The 19,041-nt window shown below is 32.8% G+C and overlaps 1 protein-coding gene across 1 annotated transcript; it reads left to right on the top strand.

Moving 5' to 3' along the window:
- Positions 1–530: 530 nt before the first annotated feature.
- Positions 531–17,965, top strand: LOC111714475 (uncharacterized). The gene is made up of 24 exons (XM_023489593.1): positions 531–788; positions 1,328–1,400; positions 1,705–1,843; positions 2,611–2,656; positions 3,055–3,374; positions 3,585–3,669; positions 5,484–5,533; positions 6,515–6,597; positions 6,652–6,737; positions 6,971–7,006; positions 7,089–7,129; positions 7,632–7,738; positions 7,979–8,100; positions 8,946–9,034; positions 10,109–10,162; positions 10,275–10,300; positions 10,599–10,677; positions 10,828–10,955; positions 13,059–13,141; positions 13,407–13,521; positions 13,660–13,759; positions 15,836–15,890; positions 16,869–16,883; positions 17,852–17,965. The coding sequence occupies exons 1-24, from the start codon at positions 755–757 to the stop codon at positions 17,884–17,886; spliced, it is 2,001 nt and encodes a 666-aa protein (XP_023345361.1). The 5' UTR covers positions 531–754; the 3' UTR covers positions 17,887–17,965.
- The last annotated feature ends 1,076 nt before the right edge of the window (positions 17,966–19,041 follow it).

A 19,041-nucleotide genomic window follows, 5' to 3' on the forward strand; every position in this document is an offset into this window, starting at 1 on the left:
GAGGACATTAATCAGCTTAATTGAGAGAATAAACTAAATCTTAAAGTTACTGAATTAGCTTAGAACAATAAAAGTATTCAGAGAACCAAGATAAGCTAGAGAATTTAGATCAGATAAAATAGCTACCAGAGCAGCTAAAACAGTCAGAGCATCTTGAACTTACAACAGCAGCTAGAACTTTAATAGCTGTTAGAGAAACTAGAGCAGCTAGAACGATTTGAGAAGCTAGAGAAACTAAAGAGCAGCTAGAAAAACTGGAGCAGCTAGAACTAATATAGCGGCTAGAGAATTAACCAGAGCTGCTCTAAAAACTAAAGAAGCGAGACAAATAACTGAAGCTAAAGAAAACTGGGGAGGCATAGTAGTCCTATAACATAGAAACAAACACAATCAAAATAGTTATAACAGCTTGGGAAGTTGGAAAATCTTGAAAAGCAATAACAGTCACTACATCTAGAGTAAATTAAACGGCAAGAACATCTAAAGCAGCTAAGCTATAGGAACGGAAGCTTGAGTAGTCGAAGCAGCTGGATTAGTTACAATCGCTAGAATAGCTATATTAGCTGAAGCAGCTAGATTAGTCAGTACAATTGTATGCTTCTTCATTTCTTGGTTTGTTTTTTTCCATTGCGGTGTACTAGGAACTTGTTAGCCTGCAACCTGTATCACTAAATAAACACTAAATTAAGAAAATCTTATTTCTCAATATAATTCCAGGAATATCGAGTGTCAGTGTTGGACTAAGGGTCGAGGCATGATCTATTCAGTCTTTATAGCTTTAGTCTTAGGAAAGTAAAATTTGTTAAATGTATTTTATAGAGTGTCAAATCCGAGATTCACAACGATACCTTAAGAAGATTACTTACAATAACGACGACAGTCCTGAGCCCGCGATTTATAAAATTCGGGAAAATACGGCTCGGGTCTAAGCTGTCATTGGGCCTTATTTACGGCTTGAGCTTTCGGATTCAATCTGCATCTTATTTTCCACAGAGTTGAGTTCAAAAAACAGTTTAATATTCTATTTGGCAGATTTTCACGATTGAAATTGGCACATTCTGGGTTTTGATGAGAACAAGACTCAACATTGAGTCTTATTCTCCACTAAAACCAACCAAGATCGGTTTTATTTTCATTGGGCCTAACTCCTAAGTCAAGCCTAAGATCTTGCAGCTGTCAATCACGTGACACAAGCTGTCTTCAGAATTGGTACGAAGATCGGGTTTCAAAGTCGGGTTTAAGGAATTACGGCTCAAGCCGAAGTTTTTGAATCACGGGCTCAGATAATTATTTCTAAAAGGGAGGCAAATTACCATATTATCTTCAGGATGCATAAACGTGAATGGTGAAGGAGAAAGTGATCTTGAAGAATTTAATCTTCATTTACATTTTGACTACAGGTGACTAACAGACAAAACTTACATCAATATTTGATTATGAATTAATATTGGAAAAAAAATGATTAAATGTTATAAAATCTACTGTCTCTAAGAAATCAGACCGAAGAAGGATAATGAAAATTTTTCTCTGAAATGATAATCTTTCCGTACGTGTCAAAACCCTTTGATCTCCGATACAACCTTTAAACCTGTTTTTTTTAATTATAAATTTATATTTTCAATAGAATTATTATGTAAAATTCAAAATCACTCTAATTCTTCAAAATACACTAAAATTTATTTGACTAAAAATGTGCAATTGTAGTGATCCTGATGATCAGAAAAAAACGATGATTCCTAAAGAACGAATAGATATAGAACATCCAGGAGATCTCATGAAAAAGAAAGATCTTAAGATCAAAGAAAAGGCAAAGAGAGCACTTTTTGAAGATAGAAGAGATCAGGTTTAGTTCTATCATTAAAAAGAAAAAGAAAATGCAAAAATGTAATCTGTTAAAAAGTTATGAAACTATGAAAGCTGTAGATTACTAAAAGCTCTTTGAAGAAAGAAAAACAAATGTTTATTAATTTAAAAAAGATTCAAAAATGAATAAAAAATATTTCTTGAAATTACTTTTGAAATAATTTACAAAAGCGTCATTTATTGTATATAAAAGGCTACTAACGAATGTTTTACAATTCAACCAAAGATTTTCAATTAATTTCATTGTCTTACTTATTTTTCTAAAAATGTTAAACCATTGACAAATTTAGAATTATATTTTTATCAAATAAATCATATAAAAAAGAAGATATCTTAAAGGGAATGTAGAAGTATTCATACCTGTACTCCTTTAAACCGTCAACTGATCAAGGATAACGGACTAATGCTTAATTCTCTAGCAAAAAATGTATACTTTCATTTGAATTTTTTAAAACAACATTGGATATTCGGGATATTCGTGAAATATATGTAAGTCACACTGTACGCAAGCGTACACTCCAGTTTTTTTTGGCAAATTGAACACCATTATCGAGATAAACATACTAGGAGTTCTCCCCCCTAGATGATTAGTTGAAGGTTTAAAGTGGTTTAGTGGATACCGATCTAACTCAAGAATGTCCTTTTTTACATGGAGGGTCACTTGAAATTACGCTAGAGTCTCTTTAATAAAAGATCTTGAAGGTAGATAATTCTGAAAACAGAACATAAATTTAACTTTTTTCTCAGGAAGAGACTCTGAATCAAGAAAATCGATCTATTCTGGCAGTAAAAGGTAGTTTGTTTTGCTTCTTTAAATAAGGATAACATCACCTAGAAGTTTTAAATTAGATAAGATCTATTTGGAGGCGCTGTTTATATTGTCTCGGTTCAGAAAAGGTTTAATTGGAGGCTCTTTTTACAGGGGTTATATTTTAAATTTCTCAGGTTTTCTTTTTAGAAAAGCAATACTTTATGGAGGCACTTTAATTGATTTAATTTGTTATATTTATATTTTAAAAAGGTTTTTTGAGGCACTTCTTCAGGTTTTATGTTTAGAATAGTAATTCTTGGACTTTAAAGTCACTTTTACAGTTACTAAATTTAGAAAAGGTATATTATACGCAATTTTGACAAGATTTGTGTTTAGAAATTATTTCTACAGTTTTGTATTAAAAATATTTACATTTTCAGAAAAAAATCTTGAAAAAGAAGATCATAAAACAAAAGATCTTGTAAAAGAAAATCTCATAGAAGAAGAACTTAAAAAAGAAAATCTTGAAAAAGAAGATCATGAAAAAGAAGATCATGAAACAGACGATCATGAAACAGAAGATCTTGTAAAAGATGATCATGTAAAAGAAAATCTTGAAAAAGAAGATCATGAAAAAGAAGAAACAGACGATCATGAAACAGAAGATCTTGTAAAAGATGATCATGTAAAAGAAGAACTTGAAAAAGAAGATGTTGAAAAAGAAGATCTTGTAGAAGAAGCTGGAAATGATTATTCTGAGGTAAAAACTGTTTTTGTTAAATTTCATGAATTCATTTATTAACTTGAAACTGATTCATTTCATTTTAATGTGAAATTAAAATTTACTCGGTCTATACTGTTTTATAAGTCGCTTGTAAATTTACTACTTATAACTTATTAATTATACATAATTGATGTGGAACTGTTTTATTTAATCATGATAACTTGTAATCTAAAAATCGGTTTACAGGGTGATTCATTTGAAGAAAATATTGCTTCAGCAGCTTCACCTACAGTGAATAAAGGGGAAAAAACTCAGAAAGCTCTGGAAAACGGTAACAATTTAAAGGGACTGTCATCGTAATCTTAAGTGACCCTCTAGTCAAAAAGGGAAATGCCCGATTCACAACAGTACCCATGAAACCTTAATCTGATCAATAATGTGAAAGATAACTTCGGGTTTCTAGCTTGAAAAGTGTTAAGTTTTCTTGTTTGTTGCTTAACCGAATCACAATTATGAAAATTCATAGTTTGGATATTCATACTTGATCAGGCAAAGCTCTGGAGGGTACTTTATGAATGGATGGTTATTTGAAATTAAGTTTACGGTCCCTTTAAACAACTCAAGTTAATTTTTTAAATTCTTCAAATGCTTTTCATATCATTAGAGCTGTCCGTTTCAGAATATTTGAATATAATATAAAAGCCTTTTTGTTATAAATTTTGTCAGATATTTGTATGTGATGCTTAATCCTATTTATTGTTTTTCATTTCAACGACGTTTATCAAAATGATAAAGAATTCATAATAAAAGTTATTCTATCCAAGGTTATAATGCAAGGAAAGTTAATTGCAGTTGCATATACTCTGCGTACATATTGAAACCAGTTCTCTCTGTGGGGAATTTGTTAGCAAGAATAGATGCATCAGTGTTTGTTTTGTATCCGAGGAGGATAAAAGCATTGAATTTTGAAAATTTTGATAATTCACATAATAGTTTCCTATGACCAGAATATAACATTGATTTTTTATGTGAAAGATGGATCCCATGTAAGGCTGTGACATCCTTCTTGTGCACTGCAGTAAAAAAGATGCGCACACCTCTGAAATAACTTTCCTTGCATTATAACCTTGATTCTATCAAAGTTTGATGAGATTGTATACTGTGCAGTACGCTGCGTATTGCACAGTATTAGGGTTTCCAGTAGAAGTAAACTTTCGCAAAAATATGCAAAATCTCGCAAAAATCCTCTTTCGTAAAATTGATGCGGAATCTTACGGGAAAAAACATTTTCGTGAAAAAACCGATTTTTTCATTTCGCTGGATTAATTTGTTTACCCTGAATTTCCTTGGTGTTTATTTTCGACAGGTGGTTAGAAAAATAAGATGTTTTCTGACATTTACTTAAAAACACTTAATTTTACCACCTTGGACCATCACTAACGACCTAAATTCCCCCCAACAGAGGGAAGTTAAGCTACTTAACGTCCCTGGACAAGTAAGTAAAACAACAAAACGTTTTCAGAATTTTCGTGCAAAATTTTGCGCATTTTCATCTTAAAAGACGATAAAATTTTATTTAACTACGGGTTCCTTAGCTTCCCGTGAGTGTAAGGTAGTTGTGAATAATTACAAACTAAACAATGGTTAATTTATGTTTCTAAAAAATACAAAATATTTTTCTAACAAGGCTTTACAGAACTAATTCATCCTCGGAAATGAACAATTGGACCCATTATAAGAATTTATAAAAACTTGATCTTATTACTACGTCTACACTTTTTTATCCCTTTTTGCTGTTAGCTAAATTACCGCACGGTGCAGCGTTTTTTACCAAATTAATACATGAACAGTAAGTTCAGTTAATCAGTTAAAACTGAACGGTTCTATAAGGTTGTTGTCGTACCTATATACCACTTTAAGAAAGATGTTTTGCATTAAATAGCAAAACAGCAGCTATTGTGATGGTATAATAACTAACAGAACTACAGCTGATGAAGAAACCAGTAGGACAGAAAGTGAAAGACTCGATGTTAAGGATAGTTCTGAATTCAATCAAATATCCGCTCTCTCGTAAGAGAAAGTAAATTTTCAATTTTGTTATTAGATCTTAATCAGATAGCTGTAAAAGAAATGGTGTTTTTTTAGATTTTTTTGAAATTTCTAAAAATTGTTCCAGCTTTTGTGGAGTAAAGAAGGTGAAGCCATATTTTTTATAAAAAAAAAGCCTTAGGTCGGAACTTTTGTTTTCCAAATCCATTCCTATGGGACTACTCGTTTCTCCTACCCATTTAAATACTTTAACTGAAACAAGATATTACAAATACAAGCCTGATCAAATATTAACACATTTCAGGAGAAAATTGACCAAATATATATTTTATTATTTTGATTGGAATGATAAGATCAAATATGAATGAAAAATATAAATATATTCGATAATCTTTCTAAAACTAAATATTTTTTACATGAAATTAACACTTTTTTAATTCATAGGATGTTTTCTTAAAAATAGCTCTTCTTGAGCTCGATATCAACAGTGGGGCACTTTTTAATTTTACGCTGGATCTGCTTAATCTCTTGATTTAAGATATACAATTACACAATTTCTCTGTTCTCTTATTGGGTGAATGTAAAATTCACCTAGTTTGGATTGGTTGCAAACAGGATACATTGTTAATGGGCACTTCATGGGATATGGAAAAAAGATTGAATTAGTCTGTAGGTTGAAAAAAGATCTAGATCAAGTATTGATCTCCATACAAGAGTTCCCTCCTAAGAGCTGAAAACTTAAGATTTGGATACCTTTAATCCGATTAGGAAATCTATCCACTGTCTTTTGATTTTCTGATAATCCTCTCTTTTTGGATATCCTTGCTGGATTGCACCAATGAGAGTTTGCTTGTTGATTTTGCGGGCAAAATTTCTCTACTTCTAATTGGCTGTTCTGTATTTTGTATACGCCACTTTATTGGTTGAACTTTTTTATAAAATTTCCAGGATACAAACTAAAGATTACATTAACCTTGAGATAAATTAAAAGAGAAGATCAAGCATTTATCTCAATATCCACCAGTCTAAAGTTTTCAGCTCAGGTTGTTTTTTAACATAGGATTAAAATTATACTTGGGGAGTAAGTTCTGATATAAATTCTTAATCCCTGTTTCCCCCCTAGCCAGGAGTCTGGGCAGAACTATATAGTTGGAGGAATAGAGGATGTCGAGACTCTAAATCAACCATGGATGGCGAAAATAATGATCAAGTAAGACAAAAAACAAGAATCAAATCTAAAAAAATATAAATTTCTATTGTATAGAAGTGGGTTTAAGATAGGATACTGCTCTGGTAGTGTTATCAATTCAAGATTTGTAATAACTGCAGCACATTGCTTTTGTTCATATGGTAACCTTGATATTTTATACTGCGTACATTTGTCACCCAAACAACTAAAGATATTTAAATTTTTTTATTGGCAAATTGAAAATGAAAAATTCAAAAAAATATTTAAATCTTGATCAGCAATACACCAACGAAGTCACTCAACGATCGGTTAAGCCGTTTTGACATGTATTAATTCCTAACAAACCAAAAGACGAGTGTTTAAAAGGTTACTTTTAATTTCTTTTTTTTCAAAGGTTGGTGTCTGACTGAATCTAAAACTTTTACAACAGGTCTAATTATTTATTAATTTTATTTTTTTATTTTTTAAAAATTGTTTTTGTTTGTTTAATCCTAAGAAATGTTGAATTTTAGAATCGGAGGGAGTGTTTTTAGAAAATGTTGGATCGTATCAGGCAATTGATTTTTAGACCTTTTTGATTATTACACTATTCCCATTAGAAGATTAAAAAAAATGGAATCTTGAATTTCAAACAAATTAAAAAAAATCATAAAAATTAAAAGATGATTTTATAATTGTCTCTTTTGAATTAAATGTCAAAGTTGGGATTTTTCCAAGGATTCTAAGATTCTTAGTATTGGAAAAAGGGCACACCAAACTATAGTAAATTTCACGTAAGATTAAAATTTTTTTATATTTTTTATTAAGGTGCTTTTGAAAAGAACAAAAATGTTTTGAACTTTCAATAATTATTACTTAATAATTAATAATATGCAACTAGATTAATGTACAATAGTACGACGTTGTACGTTTAATCCAAACTAAAGGCGCTACGATGTTTTAAAGTCGTACCTTGGTGTATACCTTGGTTTCGAGAGAGGGGCCGGGGGGTTAAATTTCGGTAAAAGGTAAAAGATCGGTTACTTGTACGGTTTTAATTTTCTACTTTGATCCAGGAGCTTGACTTAGAACCTGTAGAGTCTGGACAGGATTATCAATATAGCCCTGATGAAACACCAGTTCAAACCTACTCCGGGGAAACTATATTTATTCATCCTAAAAGGTAAAATCAAGATATTTCAGAACCAGGCATCCCTTCTCCCTAGTTATCTTTCTTAACGGGACTGTAGACAGAAATTCAAGTAAACCTCAATTTATAAAGAAATATATTATTTTCAATTGCGAAAATCTAAAACTTTATAAAAACTAAAACATCTTTTAATGAAGGGTTACATGAAATTACGTTCTTAAGTCCTTTAAATGTGTTTTGAATTAATTATGATTTTATGGATTTTATATTTAGGGTTGAATTACAGAAAACATCTGATAAATACAGCGGAGTTTATGATTTTGCTCTCATCAAAATTAAAACTGTTTTGATATTAGAAGATCTTATTCAACCCATCTGCCTTCCCTTTAACACAAGTAAACTTTTACCATAATATTGATATCTATATAATTTAGAACATCTATATATATATACTTTGCTTGTCTTGTTTGATTGTATCCAATAAACATAATAACGGCTGAACCGATCGAGCCCAACATTTCTCATTCAGGAAAGGTTTTGTGATGCTTGAAATTGAAAGAAAAAAATTGTGTCCAAAATTTTTTATTTTCGTGAAACATTGAAAATACACGAACATTTTTTTTAATCCGCAACATTTTTTTAATCCGCAACATTTTTTTTAATCCGCAATGTTTTTTAATCCGCAACATTCTTTTTGTCCGCTACATTTTTTAGTCCGCAATTTTTTTTTAATCGGCAACATTTTTTATCGTTTTATCGAAGAGAAGATGCTGAAAGATCGAGAATCAATTAAAAGATGATATAGAAGATGGGCGCGAAGCGCCCTTATAGCCTAGTACATTTGTGAACAAAAATCACAACTTTTGTGTTGGGAACTCTGGAATAAATGCTTAATCTCTATCTTATTGTAAACCTTCGGTTTTATTCAATTCCTCTTCTAAATCCTGTTGAGGTCATACCTTGCAGGGATCAAGCATAGATTCTCAAATTCAAAAGTGCGAGATCAAGGGTTCAATTATTAACTTTACTTCACAGAAAAGTTTCTCTCAGAACGATACAGGGTTACCCACAAAGGATGGGACTTCAGAGAAGATTGTACTTAATTATTTTACATCTTTTCATGTCTTACATAATGTAAATGGTTCAGTTATTTTTATTTTGTAAAATTATTTAAACCATTTAAAGAGTTCAGGTCGTCATTTAAGTTTTAAAAAAATAAAATGTCAGACATTTTGTTTAGTGACGATTCCACCAACAGAGACAGATAGTTTTATTGATGTTGGAGTAAAAGCCAAAATTGCCGGTTACGGTCAGTTAGTTCCATATAAGGTAAGCTTTAAGTTTAAATGATAATAGATAGATAAATTATTTTAAAAACGTGATGAAAGATTTAAACAACTTAATGTTATTTCAAAATAAAAAGTATCTCAACTGTTATAGCTATATCAAACTATTGTTATCTATATATTGGTTTGGGTGTCGGGGTGTTTGTTTGTTTGTTTGTATCCAATAAACATAAAAACGGATAAACTGATTGGGCCCACGTTTTTTTGTATTTTTGGGTTTTACAATGAAAAGCAATAGTTAAACGCTGAACTTTTTCTTATAAAAAGGGACGCCCGAAGAGCCTAGTATTGATATAACTGTGCTTTACATTTTTGTGAGTAGAAGAAATATCTATCTATCTAAAGTACATTGGAGAAGGAAGACGACTGTTACACTCAAGTAATGATTTTTCTCTCCGTTTTGAGACTTGGGAGTACTTCGAGAAAAATCACCGACACAGGACCTTGAGAAAAGAATAAATACTTTTTATGACTATTCTTGACTATTCTATACAAAAACTACAAACAACTTCAGAGAGAATATTACTATAAAATTTTCGAATACGTCCTGAAATAGTTCGCGGCTGGAAACACCAAAAAAAAAAAACGAATAGATCGAGAATATAGCAATACCCCCTTTTTAAAACGGTCTTACTCATCCTTTACTCTATCTTCAGATTTTAACCTCTTAATGTAAATTTTAGTCCTAGCTCTTCACCTTGCCAATTTTTCTTGAAGAATGACCTTGAAAAACGTGATTTTTACCCCAAAATTATTTGGTTTGGAAACCATTCAATATCCGTTCCCAGAAATGTCGTCTTCACAATGATTTTTTGTCCTTTTCCCCTGAACCTATATCTATTTGTGCGTACTCTACACTCGGAATCAAAAAATTTTAAATATGTAGTTTCTTAAACATGAAACACGGCAATTGTGTAGCATACTACAGGAAAAAGGTATGTGCAAACTGCACAATTGCTGTGTTTCACGTTCAATCAGAACATCAGTCTAAAAGTCGTCTTCCTATTCCACAGTTTTATGGGTTTCACTGTATAATGTTAAAAAGTTTTATCTCTAGGGAGAGAAATGTTTAACTGACAGTACTGGAAAGATGAGGTTCCATATATGCAAGGAGACAACAATATTTATCAAAATAAAACATCTCGTTATTTTTGTTTACTCTGAGAAAAGTAAATCTTAACAGTTTTTGTGAAAATCATGATTATTGTTGATGTAATTGGTAGGATGCAGGCCTGTTCAGCCCCTGCAAGTGAGATCATTCTAGTATTAAATATCTAAATTAGTCTTTTTTTCTAATAGGTTGTTCTACTAAATATAACAATTGAGAGAAGCTAAAATATCGTCGTTAATCTCTGTATGGTTATTTCAGGACAAAAAATGTATAGGACTTTACAGGTTTCCATAATGTACTGTACTCATGAAAAGCTTATATTTAAAACAGACTTTGTCTTTAGACAGCTTCAAAGACGATCTTTAAGTCATTTCTTAATTTATTTTGATTATATCAAAATATAAAAATCTGAAATAAAATAATTAATAATGTAAAGGAGAGAAGCTCCCCCAACTCCTTACAGCAAGGAGAAACCTGAAGGATTGCATGGATGGTGTAATGTACAGCTGTACAAGGTACGTAAACATTAGTAGTACAACAGGAATTTTTCTCAGCTTGGTTTTAAATTTTAAATTGAGTCAGTTTACTTTTACAGATAAAGTTTATATCTCCAGGTAAAGCTGTGTTCCCAAGCTGCAGTTAATTAATCAAATTCTACAATTAAGGGGGAGAACGTATCTGAGAGTGAGAGCTGGGGATTCTGTTCTGCATCGTGTAGTAAACGTGAGCTGACCCCCAGCACTTACCACGAGGAGGCAGATGTTGATGTTCTAACACCAGAACGATGTCAGGAGTAAGTATCAGCTGATAATTTTCTAACACCAGAACCATGCCAGAAGTAAGTATTGGCACTAACGCCACAACGATGCCAGGAGTAAGTATCGGCTCTAACACCAGAATGATGCCAGAAGTAAGTATCAGCTGTTGATGTTCTAACACCAGAACGATGCCATGAGAGTATGTATCTACTGTTGATGTTCTAACAGCAGGATGATGCCAGGAGTAAGTATCGGTTCTAACACCAGAATGATGCCAGGACTAAGTATCGGCTCTAACAGTAAGTATCGGCTCAAACGCCAGAATGATGCCAGGAGTAAGTATCGGTTCTAACACCAGAATGATGCCAGGAGTAAGTATCGGTTCTAACACCAGAATGATGCCAGGAGTAAGTATTGGCTCTAACACCAGTAGTTCCGATCTCACCACACTTAATAATGAATGCTTTTTTCTTCTCAATCAAATCGATTAAAGAAAAAATGCGGCAATATTCTATTTAAATTTAAACCTTGTCATTGGGTTTTCAAAAAAGAAAACAAAGAAAACAACTTGGAGCTATATAAAATACATACTAGAGGTTTAAAAAACATTGTTTTTGATTAAAAATAAACATTTCAATATAATTTTCTTTAGAAAAAACATGTTTACCTCGCATATATTCTGAATAATACTAGTCTACGTCAATACAATCAGTGGCCGAATTTAAAGAATTTGAGCGGCGGTTTAAATTTAAGCCGCGGTTTAAATATAGTTGGTTCCACTTAGAATTGTATCAAATGTTTCAATATTTAAACCGGCGCTTAATTTAAACCGGGTTTTGGCGGATTTAAACCGCGGCTCAAATTCTTTAAATTCCATCTCTGGTTAAAAAGTGTTAAAGAATGATAAATGAATGCTACACATTTTTGAATAAAGCATGCGAGATATTAATTAACAAAGTGCACCCAAAGGTACAGAGTGTCCCATATCATATTAGATTATCTCCAAGCTTCAATGCCAAAATAAACATATAATATTCGAAAAACATAGCATTTCCTGCAAGAAAATTTTTATATTAGCCTTTTTCAATTTTTCAAAATGATTTATTCTTCTTAGATTTTCTGATTAGTCCCGGGAATTGTAATTTAGACCCTTTGACGATCTAATATGGTATGGGACACCTTGTATATCCAGAATCCAGATTCTAGATACCTAGGTGTATAGGTATCCAAGTATCATTGTAACCTGTATCTTGTTATCCAGGTATTCTGGTATCTGGGTAGCCAGGAATCCAGGTGTGCTGGTGTGCTGGTGTCTATAGGTATCATGGTATCTAGGTATCCAAGTATTCTGGTATATAGGTGTCTAGGTTTTCTGGTGTCTCGTTATTCTGGTGTCTAGGTATCCTGGTATCCAGGTATTCTGGTAACTGGTTATCCAGGTATTGTGGTATCTGGTTATGTAGGTATCCAGGAATCTAGGTAAACTGAATCATGATGTCTAGACATCCAGATATCATGGTATCGTAGTATCTGGTTTTATGGTGCCTAGGTATCCAGGTATCCTGATATTCTAGTATCAGGTATCATGGTGTCCTGGTATCCTGGCATCCTGGTATCCTGGTGTCCTGGTATACTGGTATACTGGTATCCTGGTATCCTGGTATTCTGGTATCCTGGTATCCTTGTGCCCCAGTATCCTGGTACCCCGGTATCCAGGTATCCTGGTATCCAGTTATCCTGTTATCCTCTTATCCAGGTATCTTGGTATCCAGGTATCCTGGTATCCAAGCATCCTGATATTATAATATCCTCGTATCCTGGTATTCTGGTATCCTGGTATCCGGGTATCCGCGTATCCGGGTATCCGGGTATCCGGGTATCCGGGTATCCGGGTATCCGGGTATCCAGGTATCCGGGTATCTGGGTATCTGGGTATCCGGGTATCCAGGTATCCAGTTATCCTGGTATCCAGGTATCTGCAGATATCCTGCATTAGTATCCTGGTATACTAGCATCCAGGTATCCATCTATCTGTTCATGTATCATCAGGTATTTAGGATTCATGTACTCTGGGATTTTGGTATCCTAGTATCTCAATTGACACTTTAGTTAATAATATTCATTTCATCACTATTTAGATTGTTACAGGACGAGTTCCAGGCTCCTAGTGCTGATTTTGATCCAGAGCTTGAAATCTGTGCCGGACAACAAACATTTGGGCGTAAGTGCAGACTAATAAATGCCTCTTTTAAAGCAGAAGAGTTCGAATCCAAAAATATATTTTTTTTTTTTATCACGTTTTACATTTTAAGCCTAAAATCAGAACAAAACAAAACATTTGAATTGTTGTCCAAAACATCGATAATCCCGGTTTTTTTACTTACCCATTAGTTGTAGCGTTCTCTTGCTGGTTTGGTGGAATTTATATCTTAATAACATATGTTCACTTTATGAATTGCATTTTCATAAACAATTAATGATTTTAGGTAGAAAGAAAAGAGCTGCTGATTTTACAGATAACATCAACGATGGTACCTTTGCTGACGGAGTAATCATGCGAGAAACTCCGGATGGAGAAATTCACTACATCAACATTCAAAAGTAATGGTTATTATTATTAAATTCTTTGCCAAAATTTGTCATGAAAATGTCATGTTTTAGCTAATGTCTATCTACAGATTTCTTTTTGATGAGATTGATAATTAAGGATATAAAGAATATCTGTAAACTAATTTAAAGTTCAGAAGCAACTATAATGGAGAAGAAAGATAATGAAGGGCAAAGGTTGACAAGGGTTTCAAACATGACTGGAGAAGTTGGAGGAGTTGATGCCTGTCAGGTTAGTTCTAGGCAAGGTAATAAGGCAAGGGAAGTCAGGTTAGTTCTAGGCAAGGTAATAAGGCAAGGGAAGTTAATTGCTGTTGCGTATTCTCCGCGTAAATATTGAAACCAGTTCTCTCTGGGCGGTGTTTGAAAACAAGAATAAATGCATCAGTGTTCTTCTAGTATTCGAGAAGGATAAAAGCATTTAATTTTGATAATTTTGATAATTCACATAATAGGGAAGCTATTATGTGAATTATGACCAGAATATTTCATTGATTTTTTATGTGAAAGATGGATCCCATGTCGAAGGCTGTGACATCCGTCTTTGTTTACTTTAAAGCCCAGAATCGGATACAGTACACTGCAGTACAAAAGATAGCGTACACCTCTGAAATAACTATCTTTACATTATATTTCTTAGGTTTTAGGGGTTAATATACGGGAGAAGAAAACGACCCGGCCCGCCCTACCATATGAGTGTACATGATTTGCAGAAAGTACTCCAATCTGAAAAAGAGTTTTTCGAGAGTCGTCTTTTAATTTTTTATATGAAACTATTGTGTACTTTATCATTCTTCCACACTTCATCGTGAATTTCATAATGAAGTAATCATAATAAAGTAATAATACTGCTATAAAGTTAAATTAGCTGTACATTATAGCACGTGTGTTATAAAGTTTTAATTGGTTCCCGGATATTCTTCAAAAGATTTAGGACATTTCCAAAATATTTTGTTTCAATTGAAATGAAAATAAAATTGAAATCAACTTTATATTTTTACTTCTGCTTTGTTTCAAAGCTTATTTGATCAAGAAATCTAGAAATAGCTATTGAAATAAGACAAATACACAAACGCTTCGTAAAATTACCTATAACACTATCATTTTGACACGACGTGCTATACAGTTTTTGGACTTAAATTCTGTCCAAAACCAAAATAACAGTGTTATAAATAGTTGTTTATGTTATTTTTTACTATATCCATATTAAATAAAGTCGATTTTTATTATAAAAAACTCGTTTTTATTGCCTATATTTTTGCATCCCAAAAATGTATTTATTTGGCGTTATTCAGCATAATTGCTGTCCCTGTTTAATGTATACAATAACCTATTCTGAATACATGTACGCGGTATTTGTACAAACATTTTTTATTCAAATGAAGTACCGTCTGCAATGGATGTTTAATCATTTGGTAGGGCGGGCAGGGTTGATTTCTTCACCATTATATTCCATACTCCTTGGTTCCATGTGAATAGTGGATTGTAAAGAACTTCACATAGGATTTTTAAAACTTTGAATATGAAGAACGATATAAAATTTCAAGTTTTCATGGTGAACTATGTACTAGGAGAAGGGTATAGTATTGTTCTAAGGGTATACTAGATACCATGAGAGAGTATTAAAGGTTATTTCTCAGGGTATACTAGATACTACAAGAGGAGTAGCAGTTAGTTCTCAGGGTATACTAAATAATAGGAGATGAATAGAGGTTAGTTCTCAGAGTATACTTGATTCTAGGAGAGAAATAGTAGTTAGTTCTCAGAGTTAACTAGATACTAGGAGAGAAGTAGAGGTTAGTTCTCAGGGTATACTAGATACTAGGAGAGAAGTAGAGGTTAGTTCTGAGGATATACCAGATACTAAGAGAGAGGTAGAGGTTAGTTGTCAGGGTATAACTGATACTAGGAGAGAAGTAGAGGTTAGTTCTCAGGGTATACTAAATACTAGAAGAGGAGTAGAGGTTAGTTCTCAGGGTATACTAAATACTAAAAGAGGAGTAGAGGTTAGTTCTCAGGGTATACTAGATACTAGAAGAGGAGTAGAGGTTAGTTCTCAGGGTATACTAGATACTAGGATAGGAGTAGATGTTAGTTCTCAGGGTATACAAGATATTAGGAGAGAAGTAGATGTTAGTTCTCAGGGTATACTAAATACTAGGAGAGAAGTAGAGGTTAGTTGTCAGGGTATACTGAATATTAGGAGAGGAGAAGAGGTTAGTTCCCAGAGTATACTAGATACTAGAAAAGGTTATTTTTATTAATTAAATATTTTTTGTACATGATCCCAAAGTCTCCTACTTTTTAGGGAGATAGTGGAGGACCACTTTGGGTGGATTGGGATCACAAAGCAGTGCTGACTGGTAATAAGCACTGGATAATCCAGTTTATACTGGATCTAGTCTTCATTTGATCTAGTCTCTATTTGATCTTGTCGTCATTCGATCTTATCGTCCTTTGATCTTGTTCTCATTCAATCTTATTATCCATTGATCTGGTCGTCATTTTGATCAAGTCGCTATTTTATCTAGTCGTCATTTGATATAGTCTGCAATGCAATTTAAAAAAAGGACATTGAAGAGGAATGAGATAAATCCGTAGATCTAGATAAGATGGAGATCGATGGTTAATCTTAAGATTTACAATTTGGAATTCTGGGATGAAAAGTCCTTCAAAAAAAAAGAGGATTATTCCTGTATATTTCTGCTTAATGTTTATCTTTTTTCTCAGAAGATAACGGACCAAATCTTTACAAAATTAATTTTCCAAATAAATTCCTAAATTTCTTAATTTGTTTGACTTTAATAAATTTGAAATGATAAACTTACAATTCCTGAAAATAAATTCATTAATTTAGAATTCAAGAGAACATTTGCTTATTTCGATTAAATCCTTAAAAGGGATTGTCAGATTTTCAGATTGTCAGATTGTCAGATTGTCAGATTGTCAGATTGTCAGAATGTTGGATTATCAGGTTGTCAGAGTGTCAGATTGTCAAATTGTCAGATTGTCAGATTGTCAGATTGTCAGATTGTCAGATTGTCAGATTGTCAGATTGTCAGATTGTCAGATTTTCAGATTGTCAGATTGTCAGATTGTCAGATCGTCAGATTTTCAGATTGTCAAATTGTCAGATTGTCAGATTGTCAGATTGTCAGATTGTCAGAATGTTGGATTATCAGGTTGTCAGAGTGTTAGATTGTCAAATTGTCAAATTGGTAAAAATAATACAATCGTGATTTTTTATGACACTGTTAAAATGCAAAGACATTAACAGCCTTCTGATGGTAAATTCTCTCCGCGTAAATGATTATTTACCAATGATTAATTAAATGTTAAAGGAGTGGTTTCAAGAGGTAAGCTGTGTGGAGCATTAAATAAGTAAGTTTTATTTTTAAATCTTGCATCCACCGATGTACAATCTTAGCTTGAAACTCTTGCATTGTGGATATCGAGATCAATCTTTGATCTCCTCTTTTTGTTAATCTGCAGATTAATTTAATCTTTATTTGTCATCCAGGAAAGTGTCTAAATTTCAACCAATCCAAGTGTCGTTTAAAGAAACCGAACAGCTAATCAAAAGCCATGAAACTTTGCGCCCAACCAATTACAGAACTCTCATTAGTCGGAACCCAGAAGTGATATCCACATGAGAGGATTTAACAGAAAAATCAAAAGTGTCCACAGTGGATATCGATATAAGGCGAACGGGATAGAGGGTATCCAACACAAGAGTTCCAGCTCTGGCTGTATTTAATATTGTAGAAAACTCAGTCATATCTCTCATATCTCAAATCTCATATCTCAAAATTCATGAAAAACATCGGAAACAAATTTAAAAACGTTTATTTCCCAAATAAAAGTACAACAAAGAAAATATTAATTAAGTTAGCGATATTGAATGATAGATATCTAAATTCCTATGAACGGTAAAACCTAAAAATCATCTTGTAAAAGGATTACAATTAATAATATATTTGTCTATTACTATATTTAAACTCCTTCCAATGGAATCTAACGAAAGTTCAGATGACCCTTTATTTATGGAGAGGCATGTACAATTCAAAACGGTACACTGGAAAGCTTAATATGATCATGAATTAATAAATTATTAGAATTTAAACTTTGAAAATTGATTATGTTTAATTGTGGGTTACTGATAAAACTGACCTGCAGACTCCTAGTACAGGAAACAATGAAGGAAATTTCAGAATTAAATACTTTCCTAGATAAAGGTTTAACGGGTACTGTTGTGAAACGGGCATGCTCCTCTTTAATAAAAGAGGTCATTTGAAATTGAAGGACAGTCCCTTTTATATTTGAGGCCTGGTATTTACTCCCGTGTTCTACCCAGCCTAGGATGGATTTATAATATTACAAATACATTTGGATGCTTTACTATGTAATATCATTGTAAATAAATCTTATGAAAATGTGATATTGTTGTAATATCATCACCAATTATAAATTGAATGTAATATTATGGTTGTTACAAAATTGCAATAGCATTTTTATTTTGAACCTGTTTAAAACTAAAAACAGTTATATATTAAGATTACCCTACTTGATATATTTCAGTCATCAAAATCTGAGGCTGAATTTCAAAAATTAAGCCGGCGCTCAGTTGAAACTGTTTTTTTGGCATATTCGAGACGCGACTCAAATTCATTCAATTCAGACTCTGGACACCTTATTTATTCCCTGTTTATTCCAGAATTTTGGAACACCCTGTTTATCCCTTTCTTCTGGGACACCCTGCTTTTCTCGTTATTCTGGAACATCCTGTTTATCCTTGCATTCTAGGACATCCTGTTTATCCCTGTGTTCTGGGACATCGTGTTTATTTCTATATTCTGGGACACCCAGTTTATCCTAGTTTATGATAAGGATGTATGCAGGGTTCTAGGTTTTATACTGCAAACCTGTCATATAAATCCTAGTTACGTCCGTCATATTTCCAGCTCCATGTACATTCATTCATTCATCCATTCATCTATCCTTCCATCTTTATTTTCATCCATTCAGCCTTCATCTTTCTTTCATTTATCCATTCATTTTCATTTTTATTAAATTCTCATTACCGACATATATCGGATCCCATATTTATTTTCAATATTTTCCTGTACGTTTATGAACTGTATCCTCTCCAGTAGCTCCAGCTCCCTCCATTCCATGAGCAGCATGACATCCAGCAGTACCTCTTCTTCAAGTCAGCATCATTGCAAAAACTGACTCTCCAGTGGGAGGCTGCGTGTTAAACAGCCCCTGGCTATCAATGCCTCCCCGTCTCAAGTTTCATAAATATGTTTTAAAATATGATATTTTCTATGTTTTTGGCTTGGGACAAATATATATATTTGATTTGATTTGATTTGATCTTTCCTTCATTAAATACTAAATACGTCCCTCATTTGTATCCGCACTTACTCATTTTCTTCTTGTTTAAACTACGTAAGCATTAAAAGAGGAACAGATTAAAGTCAAATTGCTCCAAAAAGTCCCTAGTTTTAAAGA

The sequence above is a fragment of the Eurytemora carolleeae genome, unplaced genomic scaffold (assembly GCF_000591075.1).
Source record: "Eurytemora carolleeae unplaced genomic scaffold, Eaff_2.0 scaffold165, whole genome shotgun sequence".
NCBI classification, from domain to species: domain Eukaryota; kingdom Metazoa; phylum Arthropoda; class Copepoda; order Calanoida; family Temoridae; genus Eurytemora; species Eurytemora carolleeae.